The 27,992-nt window shown below is 36.6% G+C and overlaps 3 protein-coding genes across 4 annotated transcripts; 1 reads left to right on the top strand and 2 right to left on the bottom strand.

Moving 5' to 3' along the window:
- Positions 1–23: 23 nt before the first annotated feature.
- gfi1aa (growth factor independent 1A transcription repressor a) lies at positions 24–4,384 on the bottom strand. The gene is given in 7 exon segments (XM_084120160.1): positions 24–435; positions 590–825; positions 827–978; positions 1,754–2,136; positions 2,330–2,515; positions 2,601–2,764; positions 4,246–4,384. Coding segments are annotated over 6 exon segments (1,242 nt in total). The 5' UTR covers positions 2,707–2,764; positions 4,246–4,384; the 3' UTR covers positions 24–256.
- Positions 4,385–5,197: 813 nt separating this feature from the next.
- On the bottom strand, positions 5,198–21,096 carry evi5a (ecotropic viral integration site 5a). 2 transcript variants are annotated; one of them, XM_084120157.1, is made up of 16 exons: positions 20,715–21,096; positions 20,385–20,528; positions 18,978–19,131; positions 18,666–18,893; positions 18,517–18,591; positions 18,313–18,438; positions 17,159–17,302; positions 16,906–16,995; positions 16,729–16,820; positions 16,591–16,651; positions 16,349–16,402; positions 16,144–16,263; positions 14,712–14,852; positions 14,468–14,617; positions 11,500–11,646; positions 5,198–5,815 (listed from the first exon to the last, which is right to left on the bottom strand). In XM_084120157.1, the coding sequence occupies exons 2-16, from the start codon at positions 20,480–20,482 to the stop codon at positions 5,726–5,728; spliced, it is 1,770 nt and encodes a 589-aa protein (XP_083976283.1). In that variant the 5' UTR covers positions 20,483–20,528; positions 20,715–21,096; the 3' UTR covers positions 5,198–5,725. The 2 variants fall into 2 exon arrangements, with proteins under 2 accessions (XP_083976283.1, XP_083976284.1); XM_084120158.1 differs by having other exon boundaries at positions 20,385–20,518; positions 20,715–20,854.
- A 1,704-nt stretch (positions 21,097–22,800) lies between these two features.
- rpl5a (ribosomal protein L5a) lies at positions 22,801–27,972 on the top strand. Its single transcript, XM_084120047.1, has 8 exons — positions 22,801–22,902; positions 23,334–23,403; positions 24,205–24,320; positions 24,416–24,550; positions 24,635–24,837; positions 26,301–26,478; positions 27,363–27,451; positions 27,807–27,972. The coding sequence occupies exons 1-8, from the start codon at positions 22,900–22,902 to the stop codon at positions 27,904–27,906; spliced, it is 894 nt and encodes a 297-aa protein (XP_083976173.1). The 5' UTR covers positions 22,801–22,899; the 3' UTR covers positions 27,907–27,972.
- The last annotated feature ends 20 nt before the right edge of the window (positions 27,973–27,992 follow it).

The following is a 27,992-nucleotide window of genomic DNA, read 5'->3' as shown; positions in this document are numbered from 1 at the left end:
AAAACAATATTTGAGAACTAGCATTGTGTTTGTCCATTTATTAAATATTTTGCAGGAACATAATATCACAGCTTGTTATAAAATAGCCTACTTGGAATTGAGTAGGAAATCTCTCTGACATCAGCAAATTAATTCGTTATTTTCTCAATCCATAAAACCACAACATTAGCCTACCTTCTAATTCTACATAGTGTCACATGCATGTGCAAACAAACGGATGTGAGGGAAAAAAAACAAATACAAAATTGTTTGTGCATTATTTTAGTCCATGCTGCGTTTCTTTGTGTCTCCTCAGATCTACTTTGCGCTGAAATCCTTTGCCACACAGATCGCATCCGAAAGGCTTGAATCCTGTGTGTTTTCTGCTGTGTGTGATGAGGTTTGAACTCTGACTGAAGGCTTTGCCGCACACCTGACACTTGTGAGGCTTTTCACCTGGAAAATATATGAAGGGGTTTTGAGTAAAAAACTTTGACTGACGGATAAATCTTATAGTTAGGCTATTCCATTATTACACAATACTTTTGCAAACGCGTGTGTAATTAGCCCTATATAAAAGATAGTTTGTTTTTATCAAAATATAAATCACCTGTATGAATGAACGTGTGTTTCTTCATATCTGATTTCTGGTGGAATCGTTTGCCGCAGTACTGACAGGGATATGGTCTGGTGTCCGAGTGGATGAGGAGGTGCGTGGACAGCGTGGACGACCTCTTGAAACTTTTGTCGCAGATTTTGCAGCTGAAGACCCTTTCCTGTAGGTAAAGAATGTGATTAGTAAGATTTCCCTGGCGTATAATTCTTTGATCATTGATAAATGTCGTGGGAATGCAAGCATACTTGTGAATGGACAGCTTTATGTTGCTCCAGGCTGACCGCGTGGCCGAAGGTTTTTCCGCAGATATCGCACGCGAAGGGCCTCGTGCCACTGTGAGACCGCCGCACGTGAACTTCCAATCCATGAGGGGTAGAAAACACCTGTTAAAAACAAAAGCATAACCGTTTAGAAGAAGTAAGTTTAAACAGTCGTGATTTAGTTTAGTTTCGTGGGATCTTAAAAAGTATTTTGGTCTAAAGACGAAAGGCTGGGGTTTTCTAAGCAAATTCTGCATTAAGAACATTAAGGGTTCTGTCAGGGGTTCCAATCATGTAATCATTTTATTGATTTAGTTTTAATTAATTGTTAAATCAATTTTAATTGTAATAGGCCTACAGTTTTATGAATTAAACGGCTCGTAAACATTAGGGGGGAAATTAAATAACCTGTTAAACTTAAAAGTAATATGCAATAATTTAAGAAATTTCTCCTCATAGCAGATAGAACCGTTTTGACATAAAGAGTTCTTTAAAATTGAGTCAAGAACCCTATGATTTAATTTATTACAGTTAGCTATTACAGTAAAAAAATAAAAATAAAAAATGGTGTAGAAAAAATGTTCACACTGAAATTGCAAGTAAATTTCACAATTTTAGCTGGGTTGTTTCAACCTGTTTGGGTAAAATATGGACAACCCCAACCGTTGGGTTAAACCAATGGTTGGGTTTGTCCATAGGTTGAAACAACTCAGCATTTTTTAGAGTGCAACAATTTGAATCTACAATTTGAAAAACTAAAAATTGATATTAAAACGTAGGCTATTCCAATAATCTTTGTTTTATTTTCAGCTTCGAAAAACATTTTTTAAGGACAAACAGTTGATATATTTATATAGCTTAATAATAGAAATGTTGATTTAGCCTATTAGAGGCCTACCTTAGTGCATTTTACGCATTTGAACGACCCGCTTAGTTGAAGTCGCGTGGACATAACATCAGACTCCGAATCGATCTCTGCCACTTTAGTTGAAATCTTGAAGTCTGCATAAAAGCCTCTACTATCCAACAGGTTAGTGTTCAGAGAACCATAGTCCTGGTAAAATCGGCCGGATTGTGCTGGATCAATGAGAAGATGGGCACCCGGCCTTCTGTCCATGGCCTCATGCACCCCCATTGATGTCTCTGAATCCGCAGACACACGGTTGCACGATTGAATGAGGTGTCTGAGCTCGGATGTCGAATGGGCCCAAACATACGGACGGAAAGACAAGTCAAAAGGCTGCGAGTCGTCTGGAGAAGACACCGGGCATTTATCCAGATCTAGAGTGAGATATGTTACAAAAGGAAAGCGCTAATGAGTATTTTGCATATAGACCATGTTAAATTAGTCACTGTAAAAAATAAGAAATAAAGTTGCTGCCTTAAATTTTGATACATTGCTTAACTTATTTTGATGAGTTAAAGCAATGTAAAAACATATATTATCATAACGTATCGATCATATCATGCCAACCTGGAGAGGTTCCGGATGACAGGGGCCTCCAGAAGTCCTCATAGTCGGATGAGCGGTCACACACACTGCCCTCGCAGCTCAGCGGGGACTGTTGAGAGGAGTGATCCGCCGTGCACACCATGCTGGCTTTAGGGGAATGATTACCCACATCCACCGGGCTCTCGGGGATCTGCCCCGTTTGACTCTCTAAACCCAATCAAATTCACAATGCATTATCCGTCGCTGTTTTAATGAACGCTTTTCATTGCTTAATTAATATTGATAAATGTACCTTGGCACGTGAGAAGTTTCTCAATTGGGATGCAGTTGTCGTCCAGGTAACGGGGTTGATGATAACTGTGCGCCCGTTTGCTCTTCACCAAAAATGACCTCGGCATGTTTACTCTCCGTTATCAGGTTCAGGGTCACCAATCACTCACGGCTCTCCAATCCTGCCTGAAAAGTGGATTTCGGCGGGTGTGAAAAAATGCACCTGATCTTCACAGAACTCAGTACAGCAACAGCAGGTGTGTGTCAAATCTCTATCCCGCAGCCTTTTGCAATCAAAACCTCCCAAATAAAGCAAAAGCGATTTGAAGTCGAGGCACTGCACTCACTGCACGGCGCACTTTGTCATTAGGCTCCCTCTTGGCAACTTGATCTCAAAGCCTTATTTAGTAAACTGATCCTCTGTCCGCATAATATGTAGGCCTATGAGCATCGTGTCACTTCCAAGTAACAGACTGCAAATGGGGCCCAGGGTATTATTGCCAATAACTAATAGATTTTGTTTCGGTCGTTAATAACCTGATGACGAGACTTAAAGAACATCGAATTCCAAGCATAGGGAATAAACAATTAGTTTCAAATAATATAGGCTAGGCTATTGCATGACACTGCATATTGATTTCCCTAATAATAAGGAAGAAAAATGAGACAACATAATAGGCTATTCTGTTTAGCCATCTCTGCATCAAGCACAATATTTGCATGCGTATTCGATTAGAGATTTATAATAATTAAAAAAAAAATTTGTTTAACTGGATGCTCTCTGTACATTTATGTCTTCAGCTTGCGCAATTATTTTGGAAAACAACGAAAATTGTTATAAAACGTGACAAACAATTGATTAGTGCAAGAGTTCAGCATTCATGAGAAACTTTTTCATAACAATACAGATTTGGTAAGCTACATCCAAAATTAATATTAAATTATATATTGTCTGGAAAATAGGCCTATGTTTGCCTACTTTTTGACGTTGTATATTTTTCTGTTCGCTTTATGTATAAACCAATATAACATTTTTTATTAATTTTGAATGTATTCGGATATCAACACTTTTCATACAAATATTCTTCCAATGCAGCTTTATGCCTTAAAGCAATAAGCAAAACAAACGAGACAATAGAAATACCAACTAATCTTTAAAGCATGTGAAAAAGAAAAGAGCGATTAGGCTACTATAATTATTATAAATAAAGAAGAAGTGAATTTTTCACGAAGTAGCCTATAGTTAAAACTAGGGCTTGAATCAATTCAATTGTTAAAACTCATTATTTCAGAAAGCAGAATGAAACCGTAATATTGACAAATGTTACCTTTTTCCATTTCGTTAAAAAAAATTTCGTTGCTTTAATTTGAAGTTTCCCCAAGACCCCCTAACACCCCCTTGCGGGCTCTCTGGCATTAGGAAACGTAATGTTCTGCCAGCAGCTGCAATCAAAAAGTTTGTATGAATTGAGCGGACACGGCTTCATTAATGCTGAACCATAGGAGTCCAGCAGTCAGATCAGATGTTGGAGTAAATGTGCATGGGAAAAACCGTGGCGCACCGGCTGTGACCCGTGAATCTATCGCTACACTATCTGGACGTTTTCCGTACAGTTAAAATGGTCTCGAAAAGTATTTGCAGAAGTAAAAAAAAGTTTCAAGCTTACCTCGGCCAGTGCGTCAAGATAACGTATACTTTATCCAAAGCGAGTAATTGAATAGTTATGACACCTGATTATGACTGCGGTGTGAGTCAGGACAGGACTCACCTGTTGCGCTGCTGTGTTCCGCTAGAGATGATGTGACTGCTGCGCGCGACCTGCCTGTCTCCAGCAACAGAAGCGCAAACACGCGCCTTAAATACACACGCTAACTTCCTGAACGCGACCGTGTTTGATCATGTCTCACAGTCACTAATATTTCACCCGATTCTCATAAGTGCCTGCAGCATACCTAACCTCGTGCATTTATCTCAATTGAAAATATAAACTGCATGATACGATTTAGCCTGCTAGACGCGCAAAGTGATCTAAATCACATTAGGATTTTTGGCTTGTCTGTGTGGGGCGGTTTTATATTTGTCCCAGGTGTGGTTTTCTGCAATTACTCTTCCAGGAATAACATCCCAGCCAACGCAGGGTGTTATTGCACATTCAAAAATACATAAAGAATGCAATTCATACAGGCTATACAATGACTTGAACTGGCTACCTCTTTAATGATGAACATTTAATTTTAAATGAAAATATTTGGTTACACTTTATTGTAAGGTGTCCGTGTTACAGTGTAAGTATACATTTAAGCACTGAGTAATAATAATTAACTACATGTATCACTATAGGGTTATGGTTAGGATTATGGTGTGGTTTAGGGTACAACTACAAATAAAGTGTTTCCAAATATTTTCTTTTAAATATTTGTATGTAGGCTATATATATATATATATATATAATGTATATACATGTATGTATATATATATGCAATATATTTATTTATAATTAATAATGAAATGTATATAAAGTAATATTAATTATGATAATTTATTATTCAATTTAAAATCATATTAAAGAAACGCCTCATTAAAATTATTATTTCTCTTAGTATATACTACAGCATTCATCACAGTGTCAAATATGATTTATAATAGTGCATAATACATTTGTGCAATTTATTGTGTACTAATTCATTTACTTACAGTGACAGTTTTCATAAACCCTATATGTTTGAAACAGAAGAGATGAAACCCAGGGCCTACACACTCAAATACAGATTCATTTGACTGAAATCACTGTTGTTCAATCAGTATGGTTTTCAGTACCGGTATCCAGTAGTAAGATGTTTATTGCTGTGTAAATGACTAAAAACCTCTTTTACAGTGTCACAGTTACTTGAATGTAAGATCTAAGAAATGTAACAACCTTTTTTTTGTTGTAAGAATGCCTAATCTTGTTGTCACTTTTAAGTGTTAATGGCAAAACTGTCACAATGAGTCTTTGCTCATGACACTTGATGTGTTGCAGCATGATCAACAGCTGGAGCTGTGAAGACTCTCATAGTGGACACTGCAGCAGTGGGTCGAGCTCTTAATAGAACATCTTCACTGCTTCTGGAGACAGGTTGACGGGACGTTAGGGCTGCTGTCCATTTTTAGGTGTCATTGTGCTCCAGAGAGGCGGATGTGGAAGGCTTCAGCGTGGTTTGAGAAAATGACGTAGTGCTCTTGGAGAGGATCTGAATCTGTAAAGAACGATCCCGTATTATACAAAAACTACATAACATTACACAAAACCTGACAAATAAGGGCTGATGATATTAACCCTAAAGGGATAGTTCACCCAGAAATGAAGTCTGTCATCATTTACTCACCCTCAAGTTGTTCCAAACCTGTATACATGGGTAACCAAACAGTTGATGGGCCCCATTGACTTTCATAGTTTGAAAAAATAAAAATAAATACTATGGGCCTGTCAACTGTCTGGTTACCCATATTATTCAGTTCAGCAGAAGAAAGAAACTCATACAGGTTTGGAACAACATGAGGGTGAGTAAATGAAGACAGAATTTTCATTTTTGGGTCAACTATCACTTTAAACTTTAAGGTACACAGCACTAATGTTTCTACCTAGATATGCATACAGAATTAACCAGAATTGACCACAGTTGCCACTGAAAGTGACAAAGACGTCTCACATATTTAGCCATTTTTTTGTTTCTGTTTCTGTTATCTTACATCTGATAGGCCTATAATTCTTAATATTTTGTTGTAAGTCTGTATAGTAATGGATTTAGTGCCTCTCAGATGCCATAGTGACCTGTAGAGTCAGATTTTCACTTTTTTTAGAATGACTAATCATTAATATTTTCATTGTAATATTTGATATGATTAATATTTTCAAAAACTCTATAAAGGCAGGAAATTGCTCATAAATGAATTGCAAATATTGATAAGAATAATTCTGGCACTGTGGTCTACTAAGAAATGATCTTATGATGAAAGTCCTCTGTCTTCAACCATTTTAGATTAAAGCTAATGGCAGTTTAAAGTGAAAATGTGAAGCAAAGTCAAAGGACAGACACAGTGTAGTTATCTTCACACAGTGTGTAAACGTGACAAACCTCCTCCTCTTCACATCAAGAACAGGAAACCAAAAGACAGACTTGAACAGACAGTTTGACTGCAGCATAGGTCAAAACTTCAGAAACACTAAGGTCTATATTTCTTTCTCGTCTTTCTTTTAGGGCTGAGCCTTTCTGTGTCTCTTTAGGGAGTACGTGATTGAAATAGCATGAAGCAGCCGTGATAATGGTTTGAGGTTTCTGGGTTCTCAGAGCGTTGTTCACTCTGTCTGATAGTTATGAGAAGAAAGACTGAGATGTATACAAGCTTTCACGACCACAATGTTATTTCTGAATTTGAGACTACAGCTCAACCAGAGCTCAATCAGAGATGGCACATGGCTTAGCAGCTCTTTAAAAAGGAGACATTGATTATAGCCACACACATCGCTCAATTCAAAACCATGCATGTGAGAATTAGACACAAAGGCGTCTTAAACTCAACGGCGTTATATTTCTGCATCAATACGGACTGATTCAAAATCTTCCACTAACACAAAAAGGTTTTAACTACAAGTTTATGAGTCAAACACTGTGGTATCAGCATAGAACAGATTATGAGAAATAAGTATCAATCAAATTTAATCAGACTGGTTCCCCTTACCACCACCGAACCCACAGAAAATCAGTCTGAGAGCAGGAGGTGTTGAGGGGGCGCTCGCACCTACAGGTTATCTGATAGCGGCAGTTTCTCACCAGACCTCACACTACTGACAATGTTTCTGTTCGCTTCAGATAGGAAAGAGAAGGAAACTTCAGAGCAAATTTATGCATCAGAATCAAAACAACTGGAGAGTTCCTCTCGGTAATTTGGTAAAAATCAAACTTCTTCACAGTATTGGAAATGAAAGCCAGCTATAGGTATTAAACAAGTTGTTGTTTTTAAAGATGTCCAAAGAAGTGTGTGTGTGTGTGTGTGTGTGTGTTATCTGTTGTGATAGTCATTTGTCATGAAACTGCTCTTATAGCCTTAAAATGCATTCAGGTCCTTTTTTAAATGGGAGAGAGGAAAAAAACACTAAAAAAAGGTTTTAAAATACATTTAGCCTCTTTACCATATCTAGCAAACAATTTTAGGACTGAATTTTGTTGGTGAACATGAATATGCGTAGACAAACACACTATAAACAGACAACAAATGTAAGTGACATAAAAAATAAACAATATCAAATGAACTACAGCCAAAAGAAGTGTATATATATATATAGTGTGTGTGTGTGTGTGTGAGTGAGTGTGTGTGTGTGTACATTATACTTTACATTACATTTAATGTATATACATTATACTGGTTATAATCTTATATGTTCATATAAAATTCATATATAATATATATATATATGTATAATATATCAAATAAAATCTCTCAAACATATTGATAAAAATATGTTTTTCTTGCATCACACTGGTTTTTCTGTAGATCAAATATTATTTGATATTTAAAAAAAATACTACTAATAATAATAATTAGTAATAACATGCAAAACTTTGAAATATAAGCTTATGTTCCACCGGGTCAAAACTGACCCTGAATGCGAGAATATAAACTTATTCTTACAAACCAGTATAATACTGACAAAATATAGGCTTTTTTTTTTTTACTCTGTAGGAAATCACAAACTAAGTTTCTAGAACAGATGATTCATCCATATATACCGACTGCTTGTTTGTCAGATGGCTTTATTCCCTTCTTGTTGCACCATGTGAACCGCAGTTTATCTCACTAGCACCTTTCTTACAATACTTTGTGGCAAGACAATAATGAACCAGGCCGCACGGTTAACCGGTTACAATGGGAGGAGGTCTTCCGTTATCTTTGTAATCAGCTATGCTCATCGTGAACCTGCACGCCAGGGTTTCTGGTTGTAAATCTACTGAACAGTGGGGTGCTACAAATCACATGAAGGCAGACGTGTTGAGAGGTGCTAAGAGTTTCCTGGCCATTGTGTGGCTATTTGAGAAAATGTTCTCTCAATAAGGAGAAGTTTGGCTGCACAGCATGTGTGCATGATCATGGCTCTGACGTCTTATCGGGACACGTGTATTTGACTAATTTTATTTCAAGTCAGAGGTTTCGTTTTGGTCTCTTTGTGTCTTGTTGTGCTGTAGTAATTAGCGTTAGCATGTCTGTTAGCTTAACTGTGTGGCTTCTGACACACTGACAGCAGAGTATATTTGTAATCTGTGGTTTTATTGGAGGATTCATTTGGAGGACTAATTCTCGGCTAGACGAGATGTGTAAAACGTGGCTAGCAAGTGACAATTGAGAAAATCTGATGATTGTAAACGACATATATATGTACAGTACCAGTCAAAAGTTTGGAAACGTTACTATTTTTAATATTTTTGAAAGAAGTCTATTATGCTCATCAAGCCTGCAGTAAAAAAAAAAAAAAAAAGTAATATTATGAAATATTATTACAATTTAAAATAATGGTTCTCTTTTTTAATATACTTTAAAATGTAATTTATTTTTGTGATGCAAAGCTAAATTTTCATCAGCAAGTACTCCAGTCTTTGGTGTCTTATGATCCTTCAGAAATCATTCTAATATGATGATTTATGATCAGTGTTGGAAACAGTTGTGCTGCTTAATATTTTTTTTATAACCTGAGATACTTTTTTCAGGATTATTTGATGGATAAAAAGTTAAAAAGAACTGTATTTATTTAGAATAGAAATCTTTTGTAACAATATACACTACCGTTCAAAAGTTTGGGAACAATAACTATTTTTTTTTAAAGAAATTAGTACTTTAATTCAACAAGGATGCGTTAAATTGATAAAAGGTGATGGTAACGATTTATATTGTTAGAAATGTTTTTATTTTGAATAAATGCTGTTTTTATGAATAAATGCTGTTAACGTTTTACTCATCAAATAATCCTGAAAAAAGTATTCCAAAAAATATATTAAACAGCACAACTGTTTCCATCATTGATAATAACTGAGTATCAAATCATCATATTAGAATGATTTCTGAAGGATCATAAGACACCAAAGACTGGAGTACTTGCTGATGAAAATTCAGCTTTGCATCACAAAAATAAATTACATTTTAAAATATATTAAAAAAGAGAACCATTATTTTAAATTGTAATAATATTTCATAATATTACTGTTTTTTTTTTGTTTTGTTTTTTTAACTGCAGGCTTGATGAGCATTAGAGACTTTAAACATTAAAAATAGTAATGTTTCCAAACTTTTGACTGGTACTGTACATATATAAGTTTTTCTTTTTTTTAACTTTAGTCAAAATGTCTGTTTAGGCCCTGTTCACACCAGGAACGATAACTATAAAGATAACTACTGTGATTATCGTTCAAACCAACGTATGATAATGTTCTGTTTATTATATGCACATGCTATATTTTTTTGTCTGCCACATTGCCATTAATGGCATTAAAGCAGGATGGATTCTGATTGGCTGTCAGTGTTTTTATCATTCATCAGCTGGAAAAAATAGTTCTGCAAGTGAATCCAATGATATTCTTCTTTGTTATTTTCGTCATAGCTGTGGTGTGGACTTTTCTATTCTCAAGATTATTAAAACTTTACAGTAATCCTTATAGTTAACATCCTTAGTCTGAGTAGACGGGCCTCTACACTCAGATGTACATCAAGAAAAGATGTGTCGCTTCCTCAATTTCATTGCCACTTTAAACCTTTAAAGTGATAGTTCACTCAAAAATGAAAATTCTGTCATCATTTACTTACCTTCATGTTGTTCCAAACCTGTATGAGTTTCTTTCTTCTGCTGAACACAAAAGAAGATATTTTGAAGAATGCTGGAAACCAGACAGTTGACAATTGACTTCAATAGTATTTTTTTACCCTATGGAAGTCAATGGCTACCGTCAACTGTCTGCTTCCCAGCGTAATTCAATCTTCGTTTGTGTTCAAGAGAAAAAAGAAACTCATACATGTTTGGAACAACTTGAGGGTGAGTAAATGATGATAACATTTTCATTTTTGGGTGAACTATCCCTTTAATTTCACTGAAGCACAGGAAAGGATGCAAACAGGCTGCTACAAAAGAAACAATGTCAGCAGTGAAGTAACATTCAATGTTTTGAAATCAGATTTAAGGTAATCTGAATCTTTTCGTCTACCACCATCATGCTAGACTAGACCATCCGGCAGAGAACTCTTTCAGTGCAACATTAATGCAAGCAAGCATCTGTTTCAGATTACTGTTAAGTGGCATTTTCTTGCAAAATCACTTCTGCATAAAAGAGCTGATAGACAAGTGTGATGTTTATGCCTGGTCTGAGTGTGTGAACTACGCAAGCATCTGAAGACTCGGCCAAGAGAGTGAGAAAGATGTTATCTTAGCTTTGCTTCTAGAAAAAGCAGAAGATACCGCTTCCCTCAAGGCCGTTTGGGTGATCAACAGACAGGCCACTCTTGCACGAAGTCATGTGTGATGAATAAATGAAACAGTCGCTGATCTGAGCTTTACGCTGTGTTTTTGTTTGTGGACGGTGACACAATGTTTATTACTGGCCCCATTCATGTCCACTGTAAGTGTCTTACTGTTAGCCAGAAAAGTGTGGACTTATTGGAAATCATTTTTTTTTTTGTGGTAATCAAGATTATGCCCCACCCCTCAATCCCGTCAACTGAGGTTAACTCGCACTGAACCCAGAATAGTTCTTGAACACAGAGCTGGGATGAGTAAGAGAAGTTTAATGATGCTCGTGGTCCAGGATTAATTTAGCCTAAAGGAAGTCAGCGAGGGTAAATGACACTGTAATTAGACACCTCCAGACTGTCAAATAGCAGATGATGTCAGGTGTGGTGTTACCTTGTATTGAAGAGCTGAAAACTGTTGTCTGCTCTGTTGTAATTGGCTGCGCAGATCTTGGTGCTGTGACGTCAACTCCCGTAGATGATCTCGCTGACTGTTTATATGCGCTTCTGTGCGCGTTAGCTGGTCGCTGTGAATTTTGTCCTGTAGTGATATAATAAAACAGATCAAATTAGAGGACTGAATCGAGTCACATTTAATGTGAGGACATATTGATTTGCAGGACTAACAGTGTAAGAGATTTAGTTGGTCAGAATCTGATTTAGGAGTCATGTCTCATGCTCCTCTAGACATTTCAAAACTGTAATGTTTCCCAATCAGAGATAAGAATAATTTTGACATCTCGGGATGTTTCATCATGACGCACAGCAATGACAAATTAAATTCTCAAATTGGTAATTGGAAAATATATAGGCCTATACATTTGAATAAAATAAACACAATTAATATAACTAAAAAGTTGTTGGGTTATATCTGAAAAAGTGGAAAGAGGACAAATACTGAAATATTGAAATGCAGCTATAATGCACCGGATTAACCATATTCAGTTTACTGTATTCAAATGCAATTATTATAATAAATGATTATGAGGTAAAGAAATAAAACGTTTTTATTAACTTTATTAAACTAAATAATAACCTTTTTAATTTTCCTAGTTAGTTAATCACTGGGATTAATTAATTTCCCCATCCCCACCACAAAGGCATTTATGCATAATTTAAAAGTTTATAAAAAACTAATATTTCATTGAGATATTTCACACTTAATGCGGTCCATGTATCCCAAACAGTATAAAATGATCAATCCCAAACTTGATTGTTTTGGTAAGTAGGTCTAACATAATTATTTTTTTTTTAGATATTTTTGATTCGCTGTTTCATATTTCTTTGAACTTTTCAAAAACCTAAGCTTTTATCCATTTTCAGGTTTAAATTACCACATTTCCAACGTGACATATTGAACCCTATGTAGTCTGACATTTTTGTGGTCCCAATGAGGAAAACAGCTTAATAGGTTTTCTGTGATGGGTAGCTGTTTATGTTTAACCCTACCGGGTTGGTGATAGAATGTACAGTTTGTACAGTATAAAAATTATTATGTCTATGGAAAGTCCCCATAAAACATGAAAACATGTTTTTGTGTGTGTGTGTGTGCGCGTGCGTGCGTGTGTGTTGCGCGCGATCTTTTCCTCGTTGTTGTAGCTCACGAATTTCCGTTATTGTGATATGTTTAGGACCCTGACTGTAGCAAGTTTGAAAATCTCAAAAACTGATAGCGGAAACTTCTTTTTGTTTCTAGATAAAGACAACAAGAACAAACTGTGATCTGTCATCCATTCTATCACGCAGAACGACTGAAGCGAAACGGATTGCGCGATTCACACTGCGCTGTCGCCTTGATCTGCGTCGCTGTCAGCGGCTCGTGATGCGCAGTGCTCGCACGAATGCTTTGTCCAAGCAGCGCGCTTCTTTGACTAGCGCAGTTTAATTTTAACACTTTAATGGCATGTATAGCTCCTGAAGAAGGATTATTTCAAAATGTTGCTCAGTAAATAGGTGCAATTCGCGTAGGCCTACTATTTTATGCTTTTGTAGTAGGCTAGCCTAGGCTTGTGTGACATGTTCACACTGAAAATTCTGAATAGAAAAGGTGCACTTTTAAATACCCGGGTGATGCACTTAACTGAAATAAATATTGCTAAATAAGTATGTATTATCTATATGTTGCCTACATCCACCATTCTGTCATTATCATGTGGTGACCTACCAGTGTCAGTTACGTTGCTTAAATAAGTTATTAATGTAATCTATGGACATATACATTTGCCATTTTGTTATTATCATGTGACCTACCAGTGTTACTTCACTGTCATTCACAAATCCTCTCCCGTGGCCTTATGGGATAGTAAAGTGTCCATCAAATGCACAATTCAGAATCTGGACGGAAGTACCAGGTCATCCGGATACTTTTTGCCTACTCTTTTATTGAGTAACGTTACTGTGAATTCGGACATACTTCTTTAGTCACATACTGTTTTTCAACGATAAGCCTATATAGGAGGAAAAGTATGCGATATCAGATGCAGCCGAAGTGTGGAAGGTTGGCTCATCTGTTGCATCTTTAATTACATCATACACTACATGGTTGAGTACAAAGTGTATAAGTGCATAGTGTATAGTGTGTCATTTGGGACAATCACTTCCCCTCAGTTTTTCTTTTTTACCTCCCCTCACTCTTGTAGCATCTCATCTCTTTCTCTGATGACATGTTTACTTGTACAAAGGCAGCAACAACCTGTCACTCACATGACATCACAAAGCAAACCACAACCATCTAATGGCTGCATCTGAAAATTCATACTTCCCTACTATGTAGTAGGTGAAAAACAGTATGTGACAAAATAAGTATGTCAGAATTCACAGTACTCATAAAAGAGTAGGCAAAGAGTATCTGGATGACCTGCTTCCTCCTGCTTCTTCCGGAGATTCTGAAGTGTGCATACTATGGCCACGGACGAGGATTTGCGAATATCAGTGAAGCAACATAACTGACGCTGGTAGGTCACATGATAATGACATCATGGCGGATGCAGTACGTCCAGATTACATTTGTACAACACAAATTAATTCTATATAGAAGTAATTACTCATTAAAAATAAGTACAAGAGAGTATGCGATTTTGGACGCAGCCAATCAATTCTCGATGGACAAAATCAAGTCCCGTCCTAAATGTTTTTTTTTGTTCGAGAAGCCATTTTACTCAAATATATGTCAAAAGAGGGGAGCAAAACACAACTTCTGATTTATGCCGACTTTATATCAAAGTGTATTGTAGTGTCACATTTGACTTGACACCAGTTCCAGGAGTAAGCGACCTGAACTAAGCTTTGGTTGCTCTATTGTTCCTCATATCGCAGTGCATCAAGCTGTAAACCAGCAGATATGATCAGCTGAGGGTTTTAACCTCTATCTGCAGCTGCAGCAGTTTGTGGCGGCTCTCTTTAAGTGCGGCCTGGGTGAGCGCTTCCTTCAGTCTTGTGCTCAACAGCTCAACCTGCAGGTCATTCTGTGCACTGCTGCCCTTCTGCTGACCTCCACAATGCACCTGCTGCCACTGAGAGAGACACAGTGACATTGTGATGAACCTTACTTCTGGTATATTGAACACTGAATATCCTCTTTTTTTTTCTATCCCCATCCAAAGTTACCTGCCATTTCTTAACCAGGTCTTTAATGTGCTGTTTCAGCTCTTTGAGCCCTGTAAGTGCCTCTGCTTCCCGCAGTCTACAGCTGATCAGCTCCGTCTGCAGATACATCACACTGTTCTCATCAGGCACAGTGCTGCTGCTCTACAACACACACACACACACACATTTATGATTACTAAAGCAAACCCACATCTGTCTAAACATCAAATAGTGATATCTAATATTCTTTTGCTCACTATACGTAATAGAGTGCTGCAGGGATGATGCATTTTTGTAGGCCAAAACCCAGAAACAAACATTTTAGCACTTCTGGTTTAATCGTCCTGAAGTCAGTGAGTTTTTTTGAATGTGGTTTTTGGTTAAATGGCTGAGATAAAGTCTGTGCTTTAAGCTCAGGATATTTCCCTGTTTTATTCCATGACATAAAATACATCAGTAATACCCGCTTGGGATTTTTTAAAGCTTTTAATTTGTCCTGAAAATGTCGGTTTCTAACAAGTGTCTAAATGTGACAGAGCTTGAACAGATTCACTTATAGTCTGCTTTCACAGCCTCATTTGCTCTTGCAAACTATTCTGTTTCACTGTGAAAGTTTAGTGTTATAGTGTTAGTTTCACTAACTCAAACTCTCAGGGATATATATATATATATATATATATATATATATACACACACACACACATATATATATATATATATATATATATATAGCCTATATACACTATGTATATAGCTTATATACACATATGTATGTATATAAAGACTGAAAGAGTTGTTGGAAGCTTAGTGGTGGTGATGTTGAAGTCATGTGATCGCGATGTTAGCTTTTTACTTCTGGTGATAGTATTCAGGCTTCAAAATCTCTTATACCTTGTTCTTTTTCTTGTCTATTTATATAGCACTGTTAAAACACAACCAAGGTTGAACCAAAGTGCTTTACATACAAATTCTTTAAAAAAAATAAGGACACACATAGACCAATAAATAGACCAATAAACCATTAAACGCTACCAACATTAGGTGCGCTTTAAACAAATTCTTAAACATTGACAGCAATTTGTCAGACCTGACCACTGTCTCGGCCCTATTACTGCAAAGGCCCGGTCGCCTTTATATAGGCGATTTGTTCTAGGCACTATTAGTAGTTTTTGATTTTGATTTTGATTTTGACATACATTGTATTCGTTTGTGAAGATTATCACAATGAACAAATATTCAGGAATTAAACTTTTGCTTATGACACTGACAGAGCTTATTTTCTACAATAGAATAATCCTATTGGGTTTTTGTTGAGGGAACCAAGGTGACGTTCGAGTTGGCCTACAAAAATATTCAATCTCTGCAGCACTCCATAACTGTGCTTAATGCTTCATGTTAATGAATGGAAAACAGGGGTTTAAAGTTTGCATGAAAGATTTGACTTGACTTTGACCTCTTCTATCTGCAAGGTGTTCGTCTGCATCTCCTTTAAAGTGTTTTGTGACCTGGCTGCATTTAGCAGAGATTTCTCCAGCTCTTTCTTCATCTGCGACACCAGTTGCTCAGAGCACCTCTGGAAGGGCGGCACGTTAAGAACATGAACATTAGAAAATATGCATTAACATAACTTCAATATAAAGGCACTGCAATAGACTCACCTTCTCCAGAATGTCAAGTCTCTTCTTTAAATGTTCGTTCTCTGAGCAAAGTCCCTTAAGAAAAGGCAAGAGAAAAACTGAGCACTTGCAAACAGTGGCTGAAAATGGCGATTCATAACCTAAAGAGAAATACTAGGGTGAATTCAGGGTGATTTGGACACTTTTGCCATTGAGATGACTTGGAAAAAGTGTCCCAATCAACCTGAATTCGCCTATGTGAAGTAAAAGAAACAAGCACTCACATTTAGTTCCTCCTGATCCTCCAACTCTTTAGTCTTGATAGATGTATACTCTTTTCTCAGTCTAAAATGAATGAAATACACCAGATAACAGGCTAGAAGAACAAGGAAAATTAGGCAAAAATTGAAGGAAGAGCTTACTGTTTCATTCTGCTGGAATTGTATTTAATTTGATATGCTGCTTCAATCATCCCATCAGGATCTGATTCCCATGATTCTAGATTCTGCAAGCACTGAAAACAACAGAGTTACTCTAAAGACCAAGAAATTCAAAGAGGCAATATTTGATAGCAGTGTTTCTTTGGAGTGCTCCATTACGTTCATCATTCCCTCTATATCGAGCTTGATGAGTTCTGTCTGCTTCATGTGAAGCACAGCCAAACCAACCCGGAAGACGATCTCCAAACCCTACAGACACATGCGTATGTATCATCACTCATATTATATATATCATATATATAAATAATAATAAAATACTTATCTAGCTCATCTATTTCCTATAGATATGAAATATGACATTCAGTGTGAAGTGATGGGTTATGGTTGGATGTTGTGACGTGACTGAATGTACCTCACACATGAAGATATCAAAAGTCCTCATGGCCGCTGTGATAGGCAGAGATGAGAGGAGGATGTTGAGAAACCAGGATGAGGAGAACATGGAGGTGTGAAAACCCTGAGTCTGGAAGTGGGAATGAAGCTCAGGAAGCTGCTCCTATCAGAGAGAGAAAGATATCTTCAGACAACAGATGACCACCAACTGTAGGGAAGAGTGGGGTAAGATGTGTCACACCCTTTTTCTAAACAAAAAACAAAAAAAACTGTGTGCCGTTTTTGTCATGTGTCCATGCACTGATAAGCACTTTTATGCTATTATCAGTTTTTTTTCGTTTTTTTTTTAAGGAATTTGAATACTTTTATTCAGTTACTAAGAATACATTACATTTATGACATTTATAATGTTACAAAATATTTATATTGCAAAACAATTGTTCTTTACTGATTTCTATTCATCAAAACATCCTGGGAAAAAAGTATCACGGTTTCCACAAAAATATTAAGCAGCTCAACTGTTTTCAACATTGATAATAATAAGAAATGTTTCTGCAGCAAATCAGCATATTAGAATGATTTCTGAAGGATCATGTGACACTGAAGACTGGAGTTATGATGCTGAAAATTCAGCTTTGCCATCACAGGAGTAAATTATATAATAGAAAACAGTTAAATTGTAATAATATTTCTCAATATTGCTGTTTACTGTATTTTTGTATCAAATAAATGCAGCCATGATGAGCATAAGAGACTTCATTCAAAAACATTTAAAAAATCTTAATAACCCCAAACTTTTAATAGTTAATAAATATTTTGATGAATTAATGTATAAAACAATGTAAATCTTTTTTTATATATTTATTATATTTTATTATATATAAAATATAATTTGAAATCTAAGATTTAACTAATTTCTCATTGCTTAGAGGACAGCACTGGTAAAAAAAAAAAAAAAAAAGTGACACAGCTTACCCCACTATCCCCTATAACACCAAATCTGAACATCTACGATTCAGAAGTTCTTGTCATGTGCAATTCTCAGAAATCGGAAAGATATTCAGCAGGTCATTTGTAACAGGCTTTATGTAGCTTACTCAGCTCATGGTTTTTGGAAGGAACATTTTATAAATAATGAATGTGTTTAAATAGAGCAGAATTACACTTGTTTACCTGAATCATAGCGTCAAACTGGTAAATGCAGCAGCCAAGCTCAACCATACTGGATCTATAGAGCTCCCTCATTCTGAAGTCCTTCATCAGCCTCACAAAAACGCAGAAGGCCTCCTCCTCAGCCATCTGAAAGATCAACAACTCAGTTCATAGACTAGTACTAACTAATTAAATGTAACCATAATTCAAAAATCAATTCATTACCTGTGTGAGCAGCAGGCCTACAATAAACACACTTCCCTGGCAATAGCCAATCTCTCGGTCTAAGACTGAGTAAGCCTGTAATAAAAGCCACATTGTGTTATCTATACTCCTCAAATGCAGAAGTATAATCATATTCTCGGTCATCTAACCTTCAGCACGTTAAGCAGTGGCTCCTGGCAGGTGGCGTCCCGGAGCTTCTGAAAGAGCTGGTGTTGTGGGAGGATGCGGGACAGGTCTCTGTGCATCAGCGTCTCAGCGGGACAGGAGCTCTTCAGCAGATCTGAGTAGTGCTGTGAAACGGCCACGTTCTGAGCGTCACACAGCAGCTGCCACACCACGGGCCGCAGGTGAGCCGGGACACCCCTCCTGATCAGCACCTGAACGGGACACACAAATGAGATACTGCTCACTGATGGTTGTACACCCACATTGAAATCATGACCGATCGAGCGGCCGGTTACCTTGATCTGTCCCACTTTTCTCTTGCTCCAGTCGTCCCATTCTTTAATGACATGACCCCATATGTCATCGTCATAAGAGAGGGTTTTAGGCGAGGTGGGACTTTGCAGGACCCCGCTTACAGAGTAAAGAGACTTACTGTCTGTCTCTAGCAGCCTGTTTAGGAGTGCAGATAAGATGATGTTTATTCGTCAACGTCAAATAGAACTGAGTGATTAATTAGTAGAGACTAATGTAATGACTTAATCCTTTACATAATAAAGCCCTTAATTCTTTACACTAATACAAAAGGAGAACTTAAGATATGTAAAATGATATAAAAAAAACTTGTATAGATTAAAAATGTAATAATATTAATTAAGAAATGAAATAAAAATAAATACATTTGAGATGTATGATAAACCTGAATATATTATTATGTATGTACAGTAGTCTATTTAAAATACATCTAATAATGTTTGTTTTATGCTGAATGTAAATAAAACAAGTTAAACAAACAATTAAATGAATAGCATACTTTTAATAAGTTATATTTTGAGATGTGTGATAAACATGAATGTATTATATATATTTAAATACATCTAATGATGTTTGTTTGACGCCCAATGTAAATAAAAAATTAATTAAACAAACAAATAACACTTTTGATAAGTACAATTCTGAGATGTATAAGCTTGAATATATTATATATACATAGCCTTTAAAATACATCTGATAGAAATGTTTTTTTTATGTTGAATGTCAATAGAAATTAATATACTTTTGATAAGTGCTGTTTTGAGATGATGACATGAATTTATATATATATATAAACTCATGTCATCATCTCAAAACAGCACTTATTCATTTTATTGACAAACATTTATTAGATTAAATAGCTGTGTGTGTGTGTGTATATATATATATATATATATATATATATATATATATACACAGCTATTTCAATACATCTAATAAATGTTTGTCAATAAAATGAATTAAACAAATAAATAAACATGAATATATTAAATGTGCATACATTATTTGTAATACATCTGATAGAAATGTTAGTTTGATGCTGAATGTCAATAAAAACACAAATAAATAAATGTATATATATAAAAGTACTGTTTTGGCATGTATGATGACATTAATATATATTATGTATGATATATATTATATATACAGTATTTGAAATACATTTAATAATGTTTGTTTGATGCTGAATGTTAATAAAATTAAACAAAAAGATAAAAACAAACAAACAAATAAATAAATACCTAAATAAATGATGTTCTTTAAAACTATAACTCTATTAAAAGCATAATTTGGTAACACAGTGTGGAAACAGAGACGTGTCACTAATGTAATATTTGACTTTTTAGTTTAGGTTGTTGCTTCTAGGAAACGGCATGGTGTGAAGAAGTGACCTGTTCTGTTCCTCAAGTTTAGCAAGTAACTTCATCTCATCTGCACTGAGCGGAGACCCCGGTGAGGGACACAGAGATGCCGCGCTCAAAGAGTCCATCTGTAACACTCAGAGTGAAGCCGGACCTCTTGAAACCTAAAAAAAACTTTTTACAAATGTCAAAAACAAAAAAATACAAATATGCGCTTATGGAAATGTGTGTGTGTTTATGTGTGAAGTTGATGGAATCTAACATCTTTTCACACATACTGTAAGTTTCACATCTTGCATATCATATTTTATGGCATTTACTGTCTATCAGAATCACTAGCATAGAACTGGGATTTCTTACCAGTGTGTGAGATTCCGGTAATTCGGGGGTGCAAATGTCTCCACAAAATCTTTCCTCTGGTTTCTGTCAAACTTAATCCAGTGACACTGTCCGTCACACCTGTTTCTTCCATACCGCAGAGGGGGAAAAACACACAGCAAACGAATCACATGCTGCTTTATAGCAGAGTCTCACGGGCTGATCAAAGTTCCTCAAAATAACAGTTCTGCCTGTGACTCAGGAGCTTGTTTTTAAAGTGACCTGACTGAGTGAACAACTTCCTCTTCCAACTTCTCATACTTTTTAACAGGCAAATATGGGCCCCATAACATTCACCTGTGGGACTTCAACCGGTTAGACTGCAGAGAGAAGCAACTGCATGGTTAATCTTGTCCAGTTCTGTGAAACTTTGACAGATAAGCTCCGTTATGCAGCATAAGCATAAATCATTTACTGAAACAAAAAGGTTTTTTGGGTCCAGAGGGCTGTGTGTCGACAGACACTAGGTTGATGCACATTTTTAGCCCCACCCTATTTTAAGGAAGTCGATAAAGTGACATTGGTTTGTTTGCAACCCTAAACCTTATTCACACCACAATACGAACTGTGACATTTACTGTGATAATGCTAACAAGTATCAACTAATGCATGTTTTCAAGAGTCATTGTCCATTTGTATAGTCTATATATATATGTATTAAGCCCCTCAGAAGTATTTATTTACTGTCTGTGATATTGTATATTGTCGATTATTGATATTGTTAATTGCAACTCTTGAATACCAAGAATAAGTTGCACCATGATTTCCTGTACATTTTCCTGTCAACAAGGGTTTGCTTGTGAAAAAAGAGTACACTTTTGCATACTTTTAAAAAGAGTACTTACAGAAATGATATAACTTTAGAAGAATATATTTTAATTGCAATTACATGAAAATGTATTGTAGTTGGGACTTAAGTACATCTTTCATTTTATAATTGTCTTTGAAATTTAATGTGTACTGCCGAATGCACTGACAAGCATTTATGGCAAACTAAAATAATGTAATTTCTATTGAAACATACGCATTTGCAATTCAGTACATTTAAAATATATCACCTTTAAATGTAATATCATATAGCACACTACAGTTAAAATAACAATCAAGTATTTTACATGTGCTTGTTAGTAAGCACAACAACTGATTATTAAAACATAATGATATAAAATGCACTTTAAAGTAAAACTTTTAATTTGACATTAAATGGACTTTTGGAATTGTTAAGAAACAGTCATGAAAGTGGATTCCAAGTACACTTAGGCAGCCTTTTATTTCATTTATATTATGAATTATCATATTTGTATGATTGCAAGTACTGTGTTTTACTTTTAAGATTTGAAGTAGCCTAGGCCAAAGTGCACATTCAACACAATTCTTCAACACTTCTTTTTCACAAGGGAAGTCCCTCTATATCACTTGAGTTCATTCAAATGGGAAATAATTTTTGATTACCCATCAGAACCTGATTCATTTTTAAAATATAAGAAACTTATTTGATTCTTAGAGGATTCCCTTTGATCCCGTTAGGAATGCTTTGTTAATTTGTTCAAATCGTTGAATCCTACATAGAAATTAATTTAGGAGTTTTTTATCTATAGAAATGAAAACAAATTAATTGCTTTCCTACCAGCACAGAAGTTTGAGAGCATTTTAATATTTTTTATGATTGAAAATGTTGACGTTTCATGCCCGTTCACACAGAGGACGATAACTATAAAGATAACGATAAAGATATAGTTCTAAAAATCATACCCAGAATAGCAGAGTTCACACCAGAGCTATAACGATAACAACACAGAGAAACGAAATCGTTGAAATCACTCTCAGAAGGATTTTATCCAGCTGATGAACGCTAAAAACATTGACAGCCAATCAGAATCCAACTTTCTGCAACGAACTCGAGCATTTAAAGCGGCAGAAAAACACGCGCTTAGAATAAACAGAGCTAATATAGTTATCTTTATAGTAATAATACTTGGTGTAAACGGGCCTAAATATCCTGCCGTGTTTCCTCCAGGTCGCTAGGAGCGCACACACTCCTGCCTGCGCGTGTTTTGTTTATCCGGTCGCAGCGCACCATGAACTTCCTTTTCTCAGTGCAGCGGGAGCAGTATCGGAGTCTGAAGACTTCAGTCTCCCAACCTAAAGGAGAACAAACGATTACAAAATGGTCAGTAAATCACCAAAATACAATGTTCTACTCATTACATTCCCTCACCAGCTATTTCAGCTCGATTTCCATGAAAGATGAACTCATGAAGCGACGGGATGGTATTAGATTCAATCGGTCAGTCCAGTCGCTGCGTGAACGTCAGTGGCACATTTCCCTCGAAACACTACAATTATTATTTTTTTCGACACTAAACGCAAAAAATAAGCATTTCTCCCTTTAGTAGTAGTTTTTGTGAGTGTGTGTTTTCCCTGGTTAAAAGTCTGTTCTTTTATTCGGTTTTGCGTTGTCATGTTTACTGTCACTTCGCGCACTGCATCATCTGATCATAACCAGAGGCAGCCAACAGTGTCATTAGGATTATTGCTCTTCAGATCTCTACTGTCCTGCTTGTCAACAGTTTAACTTACAAATAAAGCTGTCTGTTGCAGGGCTTCGTTAAGGTGGTTAAGAACAAGGCGTATTTCAAGAGATACCAGGTCAAGTTCAGGAGGAGGCGAGGTATGTCAACGTGTTTCCTTACCTTTGGGGAAGACCGTGAACAGGCCTGAATGTGTTCCTTCTGGAAAAAAACATGAAAACAATCTATGCTGGTCTTTCAGCTGGTTTACATGGTCAACAAGGATGTCTCAAGTGGCTGAAACTAGTGGTCAACTAATGTCTTAGAGAGCTGGGTGGCCTATATATATATATATATATATATATATATATATATATATATATATATATATATATATATATATAAAAAACAGAAACATCATCACAATATTCAATTTAAAGATAGTAAAACCATGCATAACAATTGCTGAAATGAAATATTTATTTTGAATAATATTTACAAAATTAGAAATAATTTGAAAATGAAAAAAATGAATACATTTTATATGAATAAAAAGTAAGTAATCACTGTAAACACCAGTGCACTTGGTAATCTGGCAAGTCCGTGTGCACTAGGAATAATATTTTTTCAAATAAAGACAAGGTATAACTAATTTTACATACTGCACACAATGAATATGACATGAATACAACATAGTGGCCTACTAAATATAGAGCATTATAGTTTGAAATCATGGACTTTCTGTTTGGCTCAAACCCCTCTAAGGGCTGGTTCACCCAGAACGTGTTTTTGCTTTGAAAAAAGTGAAAAGCACGCAGTTAAAACTCAAGGTGTCGAGATTTAACTTGAACGCAGTTCAAGCGTGTTTACATAGAAAATCAATGGAAAAGCAGTGAAATAAAAAAACATGACCAACTTAGGATGATTTTTCAACAGTTGCCTAACACATTTTGCCTTTTCAGAGGGAAAAACTGACTACTTTGCCCGCAAACGCCTTGTCATCCAAGACAAGAACAAGTACAACACACCGAAGTACAGGATGATCGTTCGACTCTCCAACAGGGATATTGTTTGCCAGGTATGAACTGCTACCATGTCGTCTATGCCGTAGTTTTTGAAATTTTGCTAATTACCGTTGGGTTACTGAGTGTCTTGTGTCTTTCTCTCTGTCAGATCGCATATGCCAAAATTGAAGGCGACGCGATCGTCTGCGCTGCTTACTCTCACGAGTTGCCAAAGTATGGCATTACTGTAGGACTGACAAACTACGCTGCCGCCTACTGCACCGGTTTGCTGTGTGCACGCAGGGTAAATGTCCTTAGTATTCATGAATGTCTAGTATTGTTCAAAGCTCATAGTATGGTCTTACTCAGATTTGTTTTCTGCTTACAGCTGCTGAATAAGTTTGGTCTGGATAAGGTCTACGAAGGCCAGGTTGAGGTGACTGGCGATGAGTTTAATGTGGAAAGCATTGATGGCCAGCCAGGGGCGTTTACATGCTACCTGGACGCTGGCCTCGCCAGAACCACCACAGGGAATAAGGTGTTTGGAGCTCTCAAAGGAGCAGTGGACGGAGGACTGTCTATCCCTCACAGGTCAGTGCATGCCGTTTTTATCTTTTTGCAAACTTAGACAATGGACATTGATTCAGCACTTTTGGATGCATGGGTGCTTTCAAAAAGTCTTTATGAAAACATTAAATATTCTCCATAAAAATAAGCTACTGTCTGTTTGGATTGCCTGAAGTCAATAATGAACACTTTGAGGTTTGGGGAAAAAACAAAAAAGCAGTGTTGACCAACAGAAAGCTGCGTGGTTTTAAAGTGATTCCTGTGTGAGCTGCGCTTCATGCATCACTACACTGTTGACTAGTGATCACACCTTAATAATGAGAAACACACAGTTGAAGAAAGTTTACTCAAATTCTCGATCACATGACCACTAAACAGCGCTGTGAGATCCAGTGAAAAGTGTTCCAGTTCTGTGCAGAGCCCTCCCATACAAACCACAGATCCAACGGAGTTTAAGTGTAAAGCCGGATGAAACGGCTGACATTCTCAACAACACTCATGCAGAAAACAGGAGAAACGTTGTGCAGGGATGATACACTTAGAAGGCTTTTCAATCCACAACTCGCCAACATTTGCCTTGATTTACTGTAGTAACACTAACTGAAACCATGGGATTGTGGCAGAAATGTGGGATATTCATATCGAATTTTATATTGTCATACTGGTGTCATGCAGTAGGTGGCGCTATGCACCTTCAAGTGGGTTTGCCAAGCGCCATTTAAAGGAAAAGAAAGTCAACGTGCTTAGGTCTGTGAGGTCTGTTCTGTCACACGCATGTTCCAGCTTCTGTGTTTAGCATATTTGATGCACACTTTTGTAATGAATCACTTAAAAGTTCTACTTTTTTTTTTTTTTTTCGTTTTGTTGCAGTTATTCTGCTTATTGTAAATATAAAATACAAAGTTTATATCAGTAGTCCCATATGTTTGGAATTACTCCATAGTGAAAGATGCACCTTTTTTACATTTGAGTCCCTGAGAAACACTGCACATCCCTGTATACATTGGATTGATTTGAAAAACTTTAATGTACTTGAAGTGTGCACAAAGCACTAGGAAAATTCAAGCATCAGATCTGGACTCGGTATCGGCAGATACTCAAAATTCAATGACTCGGATTGGTGGCACAAAAATCTTTATCGGGACATCCCTAATAATTACAGTATTATTTATTAAGCAATAGCAGTTGCTGTGAATTTGTATTACACTAAATATCTTTACGCTCCTGTGTGTATCTGTGCGCTCGGTGAAGAGCGTCAAAGATGTCTATTTACAACATGTTTTTGAAGCTTTGATCATTGTAGCCAATCACAGACACATATGTTGAGCGCATAAATTAATCCACTTTTGCAGTGTGTCTGATGATTGTCTTTGCTTTAAGTGATGCCACACATATTGTCACAAGTTCCAGTTTTGTGAAGTATGCTGTGAAGTTGTATGTCCTGTCTTTATTGACGGGTATATTGACATTGTAACTTTCTTTCTCAGCACTAAACGGTTCCCGGGCTACGACACTGAAAGTAAAGAGTTTAATGCGGAGGTTCACAGGAAGCACATCATGGGCCAGAACGTGTCGGAGTACATGAGCTATCTGATGGAGGAGGACGAGGACCTGTACAAGAAGCAATTCTCCCGCTTCATCAAGAACGGCGTCACACCTGAAATTGTAAGAAAGCACTTTGCTGGATCACTTTACTGCTAACTTTTGTTTGCCTTTGGATTTGAATGGATCACACAGTTGGAGTCAATACCTATAAAGGGATAGTTCACCCAAAAATGAAAAATCACCCTGAAGCCATCCTAGGTGTATATTACATTCTTCTTTCAGACGAACACAATCGGGAGTTATATTTAAAAATGTCCTGGCTCTTCCAAGCTTTATAATGGGAGTCAATGGGTATATTTTTTTGGAAGTCCATCAAAGCGTATCAACCATGATAAAAGTGCTTGACACAGCTCTGGGGGGTGAATAAAGGCCTTCTGAAATGAAGCGAATGCGTTCGTGAAAGAAAAATATCCATATTTAAAACTTAAGCGACTAAAATAACTAGCTTCTGGCAGACGGCCGTCCGCAAGTCAACTTGCGCCAGAAGAGTAACACTTGACGATGTATGACGTAGGATGTAGGGTTAGCGTAAGCCTTGACGCCTCTCGCGGTTCAAACAAACAGGGCTAGGCAACCGCGTTCGTCATTACGTTGTGCGTCAAGTTCAAAGTTCTTTAAGCATTGTCACAGAACTTAAACATTTTGTTGGTTCAGGTTCACTTGTTGCTTTTCGATGAACTACTCAGGGCACAGATTGATAAGCTTTTTAAGATTGGATGCAGGAAAGTGTCATTATTATGTTGATCAGATGCTGTATCATCACTATAGATGAACACTATTTGTGACATGATACTGATGGCTTAATCTCATTCTTTAATTTCTTGAAGTGTAATTCTTGTTTGTTGTACAGTGTAGTATTTGAAAACATTTTCAGCATTTATTGTCAATCCTGTGCTTTACTTTCACCTTCACCATCTCATTGTGTTGTTATCCGGTTCCTGCAGGTTCAAGAGATGTACAAAAAGGCTCATGCTTCCATCCGTGACAACCCGGTTCATGAGAACAAGCCCAAGAAAGAGGTCAAGAAGAAGAGGTGCGTTCACACGCTTTATCATTTTTTCAGGTTTTTTCTTAGGGATGCCCTAGGATAAAGTTGGACAGTATTGACATCATTGTTCATTAGTATCTGTATAAATGTTCATTGCAGCTTGACATGTTGCTATAAAAAACGAATGTTTGTGCTGTTGACTTAGATAAAGGGTTGAGTTTTTAATCTTGCCATAAGATCTCAAGTGTGATGCAAAAATACTGTAGTTGCTACTTATATTATAGTTGCATGTCAGATGATTGTATTTCCTGTTATTTTGTGTTACCTACATTACCATCTACTACTCTACTATGAGCAGATGATGTTTGTTTTCTCATCACTGATGGATATTGTGTTGTAGGTGGAACCGTGCCAAGCTCACTCTGGCACAGAGGAAGGATCGCGTGGCCCAGAAAAAGGCCAGTTTCCTTCGGGCTCAGGAGGCTGTTGAAGAGGACTGAAGAGAAGAACTGTCACCTGCTCCAAAGAAAGTGTGCACCTTTTCCAAATAAATCATTTGGAAAGAATATTGTGTGTTTGTGGTCTT

The sequence above is a fragment of the Abramis brama genome (genome assembly GCF_963993115.1).
Source record: "Abramis brama genome assembly, chromosome: 7".
NCBI classification, from domain to species: domain Eukaryota; kingdom Metazoa; phylum Chordata; class Actinopteri; order Cypriniformes; family Leuciscidae; genus Abramis; species Abramis brama.
Note: the sequence above shows the minus strand (reverse complement) of the source record. Positions and strands in the feature narration are given on the sequence as shown.

What these genes read in the sequence shown, in the direction of transcription:
- evi5a (XM_084120157.1), bottom strand. Translation starts at nt 20,482, where the DNA reads ATGGACTCTTTGAGCGCGGCATCTCTGTGTCCCTCACCGGGGTCTCCG. An exon ending in GAAAAGTGGGACAGATCAAG is followed by an intron (nt 18,894 to 18,977) that starts GTAACCGGCCGC and finishes TGTCCCGTTCAG; the next exon opens with GTGCTGATCAGGAGGGGTGT. An exon ending in ACACCTTGCAGATAGAAGAG is followed by an intron (nt 14,853 to 16,143) that starts GTCAAAGTCAAG and finishes TGTGTGTTGTAG; the next exon opens with AGCAGCAGCACTGTGCCTGA.
- rpl5a (XM_084120047.1), top strand. An exon ending in CAAGTTCAGGAGGAGGCGAG is followed by an intron (nt 23,404 to 24,204) that starts GTATGTCAACGT and finishes TTGCCTTTTCAG; the next exon opens with AGGGAAAAACTGACTACTTT. An exon ending in GGACTGTCTATCCCTCACAG is followed by an intron (nt 24,838 to 26,300) that starts GTCAGTGCATGC and finishes TTTCTTTCTCAG; the next exon opens with CACTAAACGGTTCCCGGGCT.